At 38.0% G+C, this 8,041-nt stretch overlaps 1 protein-coding gene across 1 annotated transcript; it reads left to right on the top strand.

Moving 5' to 3' along the window:
- Nucleotides 1-2,921: 2,921 nt before the first annotated feature.
- Nucleotides 2,922-7,674, top strand: LOC107653244 (uridine phosphorylase 2-like). Its single transcript, XM_016439915.1, has 8 exons — nucleotides 2,922-3,042; nucleotides 3,120-3,191; nucleotides 3,538-3,652; nucleotides 4,478-4,636; nucleotides 5,628-5,742; nucleotides 5,976-6,185; nucleotides 6,735-6,881; nucleotides 7,160-7,674. Exons 2-8 carry the CDS (start codon nucleotides 3,139-3,141, stop codon nucleotides 7,300-7,302), a joined length of 942 nt encoding a protein of 313 aa, XP_016295401.1. The 5' UTR covers nucleotides 2,922-3,042; nucleotides 3,120-3,138; the 3' UTR covers nucleotides 7,303-7,674.
- The last annotated feature ends 367 nt before the right edge of the window (nucleotides 7,675-8,041 follow it).

Below are 8,041 nucleotides of genomic sequence, written 5' to 3'. Positions count from 1 at the left end.
TCAACTGTGACTTGACTTGACTCATGACGGTTAACTGTGACTTGACTTGATTCATGAAGATCAGCTATGACTTGACTTGACTCATGAAGATCAACTGTGACTCGACTTGACTCATGAAGATCAACTGTGACTAGACTTGACTCATGACGATCAGTTGTAACTTGACTCGACTCATGAAGATCAGTTGTGACTCGACTTGACTCATGACAATCAACTGTGACTTGACTCATGACGATCAGTTGTAACTACTCCATCACAAAAAAAGTCTATCAGTACACAATCTGGCAGATCAGAATAACACGCAATATCCAGATACTCTTGAATATAGCCTTGAAGCGGGCATGTGCCCTGCTTTAAAGCTAATAAAAGTTTTGCAGTGTCCATACCTGGCCAATGTCCACATACGTGAGACGTGCGGATCCATGTGCAAGCTTTATTAAAAGCAGAGGAGGTCAGAAACACAGGCAGGGTCGAACAATGGCAAACAGGTATATGGCGGGCAAGACACAAGAATAATCCTAGGGCTAGCGTGGGTCTTCGATCGGCGAAGAGTATCCAGAGGGCTTGACAAGAGGGGTAATCCAATAAACACAGGCAGAAGGTCAGGAAACAGACAACAAGGCAACACGAAGTGGCTAGACTAATACTAGACCTAGAACTGGGAACTAGGAAGGGCTCCGTAATGCAGCTATCGCTAGAAGAGTGATATGCGCTAAACAATACTCGGCAGCTTGACGGGGATCAGAGTGAGTGTTATATAGGGAAGGTGTGATTGATGACAGCTGTGTGCAATCAGTGCTGTGTGCAATCAACTGTGTGTCTGTAATCAGTGCAATGGATGATGGTAACTGTAGTCCGGGTGAAGTGCAACAGTGGTGTGGTGCTAGAGTCCATAGTAGTGGAAGGGTGACCTCTGGTGGCAAGCAGACGGAAGTTCATAGACCGGATTCGTGACACAACCACTGAGACAGCAGTCAGCCTCAGTGCACACAGACTCAGCCTTGACAATCACCTGGGGATATCCTTCTTGGTCGTGAAGAATGGGTGGCACAGAAAGAGCGAGTGGCTCTCTTGCAACCATCGAACTTCTACGAGAGTCTAAGGACATCTAAGTGAGTCATGGGTCACATGGAAGCAGATTAAATAATTCTTTACCTGATAACGTTGTAGCTATTACATTTTCAAAATGTTACATCGTTGTGTCTTCTTATTATAAAGCATATAATAAAATAACTTTTATAAGAGTACAAGAGTACTTAACAAAATAAGAGTACTTTAAGCAATATGAAATTAAAGTACATGGTGTGTTTTCAAATTCATACTGTTTCAACAAGTTTCAACATTGTTTTGCCTTGATTTAATGTGTAATCTATTGAAGAGCTGTTGCAAAACCCTCAGTGTGTCCTGTGCTGTGTGCAGATTGAGATAAATACACACTTACGATGTTGAAAACGCTTTTAGAACAGTTTTTGAAAGTACTTGCTCAATGATGTAAATGTTTTTTTATATACTGTATATATATATGCTGCCTCAACTATGTACAACCTAAGTACAATCTTTGATGTTGTCTTATTACTTATAATGGAAAATAAACATAAAAATATCTCAAACTCTGCATCACCACTCTTTTGATCTCATGCCCAGCTAACTGAGAATGGAGCAGTTGTGTAATCAATGTGTTGAGTTGTGTTATTTTATAACTGCAGTGCCACAGTGCCATCATTTGATTTCTAAGGGTAAGGAATCTAAATGAATGAACCAACCAACCATCTGGCCTTTGGTCAGCCTTGGGTTTTAAGTTCTTGTAGTTAAAAAAAAACTGCATTTTAAGTTTGAATTATGGTCACAAATTATCTTACTAAAAAAGTATAATTTTGTTACTTATGCAGATTATGAGGTTTTTATATTAGACAAATATTATATCCTATATCTTTTTCACAGAGCTCTTAATAGATAGATGTATTAAGACATGTTTAACAGATAAATGTGATATATGTATCACACTCATAAATTTCACTTTATATTCCTCTCCTTTCAGTTAAGCACTTACACACTCATATTATTATCTAGTATTATTATCTACTTACACCTAATATTATTATCTAGTTACTAATTACATTTAATACAGAAATTTACTCTGCAGCTAGTTTTTTTACCAGATAGCAGCAATTGCACAGCTACAGAATGTCAATATTTTCTTAAATTAAACTGGTACATAAGCAATATTTATTTTTGCCAGCTCTATTGATTATGTTACATAATCCCTTTGTACAGTCAGCATCAAGAAGTCTTACATTTAAATGCATGTAATTAGTTTTGTACAGCTATGAATGTTGCCTATATGCATTACTTCATTTACAACTTAAAATTTAAATCTTTTAATGGATGGGTTGGAGCAGATGGAGAAGGATACAAGATCCAAGTAACCAGGATATAAGTTTAGTAAGCTAACAAACACACACATGTTGGTTTATTCGGACTCTCCATAGGCGTAATGATTTTTCTACTGTACAAACTGTATTTTCTATCCCCCTACACCTAAACCTACACCTCACAGAAAACCTTCTGTATTTTTATATCTTCAAAAAAAAAAGTATTTTTTAAGCCTTTTGAATTAAACCAGCTTCACATTGTAATACCTATGTCATACCCATGTCATTATACACATCTGTGTCTTCATAAACTACCTAAACTATTGCACACGCACACATACACACTTGTACAAGTCACACTTCAAACGTGTCTGTGTTCAGAGGTGATGTTGGCACAGTGCTGCATCTCTCTGTAGAGCAGAAGTCTGTTTGTGAACATGTCAGCCAGAGATCAGTAACCAGGCAGAGAAAGATATAGAAGGTGCCACACCTCCCCATATAACCAATCAATGCATTCTGAGCTCTATATAAGAGTTTGTCTTAGAGAGACACATTTTTTTCTCCAAAGGTCCTGATGACACAAAGGTCTACACAGTAAAAGGGCAAAAATTAGCAGTAGAACAAATCTAAAGGATTAAAGGATATCTTTGAAAAATGCAGCTGCTGCAAGGTACAAAAAAAGGAATCCTGCATATTATTCCTCCTATCTAGGTGTGAAGATATTGAATTCATTCCACTTTTTTGCAGATTGAGGAGAACTGCAATCATGGCACCTATTTTACTGAACAGCATGGGAAATGAACACAGCAATTACATTCAGTAAGAAAACTGTATTTTACTCGAAGATGCAATAAGTTAAAGTTAATAAGATTGGATAAAATAAGGGTTTAAGTCTCTGGACATGTCAGGTTGATGGTTGAGTAAAGTGTTCTTATGTCGTGGGAGATACTGGGTTCAGTTTAGTTCTCATGTCTCTTAGATAGTCAGGATGCTGAGAAAATGAGATTGAAGTTACTTTAATTACTTTTTAATGAATGAAATTAATAATTAATAAAAAGTTTCTAAAGCTGAGAAAACATTCTCTAAAGTCATTTTTCTTTAGCTGCATTGCTGCCTTTTGAGTAGCACACTAGTCCGCATCAATAACAGATGTGATGTGTCACAGACAGGTGGAGTATGTGAAGAACCCTCATCTGGACAGCATGGAAGAGGACATCTTGTACCACTTCAGCCTGGGCACCAAGACCCATGACCTGCCCCAGATGTTTGGGGATGTTAAGGTTTGTAAGTCCTGACCAGACAAAAGCTAGACAGCAGATTTAAGGTTACATTAAATTTGATTACACTTTAAGCTAGATGTATAAGAATGTGTGGAGCACAGGTTCTCAATTCTGGTTCTGGCTGCTCTTCAAATGTTGTATGTCTCGCTTATCTGACACACCAGATTCAGATCAACAGCTTCATGAACTGAGCTGCGTTCTGATTGACATGTTCACTACACCATATTCCCTGAGCACAGTGTAAATAAACATAATTTGGTTATGTTAGACGTGTACTTTACACAAGACCAGAATTAAGAGCCACTGATATAAAGGATGATTGATAAAGATCAGGATGTTATACATTACCTACTTGTGTGTGTGTGTGTGTGTGTGTGTGTGTGTGTGTGTGTGTGTGTGTGTATACAGGAGAACATACTCAAACTCATGTATCCTCTCAAAGGGGATTATTTTGCAAAGTAATAAATAAGAAACATTCATTTGAGCCAGAATAATTTTTTTAAGGACAGCTATGTCAGAAATTAAGATGCCTGAGATTATAGTCAGTAACACAGTTCAGTGCCTGGGAGCTAAGAAATAATTGACGAAGGGCATGAAAATTGGCATGCAAGGACAAGACCCGACACTGAACACTGCATACATGCAGAGCTATATACATACATATGCAACATGTGCATATATTTACACTAATCTTTACACTAAAAAAGACTAGTCAGGCTAACATGACACAAGTTAAATCAGTGAATGGTGTGTTATAGATAGTTTGATCTAAAAAAAACTTTTGTGGGGAAAGTGATTCCTTTTGCTACAACTGTCTTTCTGTAGTTTGTTTGTGTTGGCGGAAGTCCCAATCGGATGAGATCTTTTGCCCAGTTTATCCATGAGCAGCTGAATCTGCCCGGCAACATGGCAGACATCAGAGATATCTGTGACGGAACGGACCGCTATTCCATGTTTAAAGTGGGACCTGTGCTGTCCATTAGCGTGAGTATCTCAAATATGGATTAGGCTTGTGTTTAAATGAGAGTATATTCATCATACATGCCTGTAAATTGATTTGAACATTATGTAAAATTTGCACTGAATATGAATACTGAGTTAGCAATATTGCTAATAGTGCTAAAAGTGCTAATAAACAATGAGGTGGAAAAATGATTAGAGGTGTTTAAGACAAGCTGTAAGTTATGCTTTTACTTTTATGGATTTGATTGATTTTGGTTTTGTGCCATAGCCCACAGACATGAATAATACTTCAAATCATGCAACTTGTTGAGAATAGCTGTATTGTTACTTTTATAAGTGGCTGGACGTTTTCTTGGCAGACTATTTTAACCTGGACCAATAAGCAACCACCTACATTTTTGCATATATAGGCAAAGACCAAAAAATAAAACATCTGGTTACTAGTATAATTATGTCAGCCCTGTGTTCCTGTGTCTTGTGTTTTGCTCCCCATGTGCTCCCCATTACCCAGTTTCTCCCTGGGTTTATTATGTCAGGTGTTCCTCGTTTAGTTCACAGTATTTAAGCCCTGTGTTTTCCTGTGTCCTGCGTCCAGTGTTAAACGTCTATTCCCCTGTGCTACGTGTGTGTTCCTGCCCATGTAAGTCTTTATTTGGATAATAAAGATTGTTCCTTGTGTTAATCTCCGTCGTCTCCACGCTCCTCGTTCCTACACAGTAGGCGGACCGTGACAAATTACTGTAGTTCAACCACTAATCAGATTTTTTTGTGGAGCACATTCCTCTGTAAACCACTTTTTTATATATTGGTAATGATATCTTTATATGCATCTGTTTGTGTGGATAGAACTGGTGGTCAGACTCATATATGCATAGGCTATATATTTACATTATTAAATTATTTGATGAAACAATATTATTGGCTGAATCATGTCTTACATCATATAATTTAATCTGTAGTGTACTTTTTTCACTAGCATCATAATTTATGTATTTTTCGATGTCTCTGACAGCATGGAATGGGCGTTCCCTCAATCTCCATCATGTTGCATGAGCTCATTAAATTGCTCTATCATGCTCGTTGTCGTGATGTCATCATCTTTCGCATTGGCACGTCAGGCGGAGTTGGTGAGCACTTCCTGCTTTATTGTATGATTGAATTATGAAGTGCAAATACATCATCCAAGTGATTTTAACTTTAATGGCAATTGTGGAGACTCAAACATTAATCAGCCAATAATTCATACTCTGAAGCATTATATATCAGACCTTAATACTGCTGGATGGCGGGGGGAATGAAGTGTATGGGTTTTCTAACCTATACACAAGAAAAAAAATTTGCCTTTTCTTTGAACACACAGGTCTGTCTGCAGGCACTGTAGTGATCACAGACAAAGCTGTAGACTCGTTCTTCAGGCCACAGTTTGAGCAGGTGGTTTTGGGAAAGGTAATCATCAGAAGCACAGAGCTGGATGAGGATGTGGCCCAAGAGCTGCTGCAGTATTCCTCAGAGCTTCCAGATATTCCCACTGTTATCGGAAACACAATGTGCACCCATGACTTCTATGAAGGTAAAGTAACTGTTTTTGTTTTGTCTTGTTTTTTTCATACTGGGTTTGGTCATACGAAACATTACAGAGGCATTCCTGCAGCTCAAACAGTAGAGCGTGTCACTAGTGATGTGAGTGTCATGGGTTTGATTCCCAGTTCATGCATAAACTGGTCAAATGTGTACTTTGAATGCAATGTAAGGCAATTTGTGGGGAAAAGTGTCAAATGCATAAACGTTAACATTTGTTTATAAAACAGATAGATGTGGTCCTGGATGTTGATTGGTCAGTGAGGTGTTCCAGTTGTGTTAAAATATATAATATATTATAGCTGCATGTGCTACATAGTATAAACTATATAACTAGCATTGCCATGCAATCTGTTCAACAGCTATTGTAAAAGGCCAACTATTAAACTTAGCTGACATGTCAGACTTGCATAGCTTTAACTCTGACTGTTAGGGCCTCTTACATCTTATTAATCACAAGCATTCAAAAACAGACATCCTTCTGAAGACTGCACAATAAAAAGTTATTTCTTTTCATCATCACTTCTTTTTCCTGTTGTAGGTCAAGGGCGACTGGATGGAGCACTGTGCTCATTTTCCACTGAAGAAAAATGGGAATATCTGAGAAAAGCCAGCGAGGCAGGCGTCAGGAACATTGAGATGGAATCCACTGTCTTTGCTGCCATGTGTCGTGTCTGCAATCTTAAAGGTAGTTAAGACGTCTACAATGTTTGTTTTCCTCATCACCACTATAACAGTACCAGAGGAAGCAGCTTTGCTTTATGGAAGAAAAAAATGATAACAGAATTTTGATCTTCTGTGAGTTAACTCTTTAAGCATGTGTATATTCCTGCTACGCAGTACTGCTTTATAAGCCTCATACCTCCTTCAAGCAGCACGTAATTACCTCAAAAGTGATACTTAATTATCATGTCATTGACCTCTTAGTGGTGTCATCGATTTATTCATTTTTATTTTTTTTTGCAGCTGCAGTGGTGTGTGTGACTCTGCTGAACCGGTTTGAGGGGGATCAGATTTCTACACCTCACGATGTTCTCCTGGAATATCAGCAGCGACCGCAGTGCCTTGTGGCTCATTTCATCAAGAAGCGCCTCGCACTTATCTCATAAATCCTGTAATGAGCGTCTACAGTGTACATAATACTGTTCATAGTGTGTTTGTGTTATTTAAAGGTGACATTCACATTCCTAAACCATTCTCAGCTGACTTCCTTACATATCATCTCTAATGAACACCTCACTTTTCTAGTTACTAATACTAGTACTAAAACAGTTTGTATTTTAACTTGTAAATCAACAGTATGACTTAAATTATATGTATGGTGAGTTTTCACACTGGCCTTTTACACTGTACCTTAAAAATATTATAACAAATAATTATTTTTTTTATCCTAAGCATTCTTTTTGTAGCAGGTACGCGGGAAGTAGGGGTGCTGAGGGGGCTGCAGCACCCCGTTTTCACATGGTTGCAAATGCAACGCCAAGTTTGTTCATTTAAATGTATTCAGTTTTAGCATTTAATAATTTATTTGTAATGATCTCTGAAATGTAAATTGTAAGTGGGCCATAATAAACCCATGTTTATCTTTATAAACATGATTCATTTTACTTGTGATGTTGTCTATATGGGATGATTAGCCTAATCCTCATGAACACGTGACGCTAGCGCGTGGTATCAGACATGAACTGTACAGAATGCGAACAAGATTAACTTTAATACAAGGAGATAATGGTGCAAAAGCGAATTTCAGATTTTTTTAAATGCCCATCCCAGCAAAAACTTTCCAAAATCGGCATCCAAACAACACCAGCCCCAGCACCGACGTAAGTGAACCAGCCCCCCCAAACG

This window comes from Sinocyclocheilus anshuiensis, unplaced genomic scaffold (assembly GCF_001515605.1).
Source record: "Sinocyclocheilus anshuiensis isolate Anshui unplaced genomic scaffold, SAMN03320099.WGS_v1.1 scaffold323, whole genome shotgun sequence".
NCBI classification, from domain to species: Eukaryota; Metazoa; Chordata; class Actinopteri; order Cypriniformes; family Cyprinidae; genus Sinocyclocheilus; species Sinocyclocheilus anshuiensis.
This window is presented reverse-complemented; position numbering and strand designations above follow the sequence as displayed.

Coding starts and splice junctions, on each gene's coding strand:
- LOC107653244 (XM_016439915.1), top strand. CDS start 3,139: ATGGCACCTATTTTACTGAACAGCATGGGAAATGAACACAGCAATTAC. Junction 5,743..5,975: donor TGGCACGTCAGGCGGAGTTG/GTGAGCACTTCC, acceptor TTGAACACACAG/GTCTGTCTGCAGGCACTGTA. Junction 6,882..7,159: donor TCGTGTCTGCAATCTTAAAG/GTAGTTAAGACG, acceptor TTTTTTTTGCAG/CTGCAGTGGTGTGTGTGACT.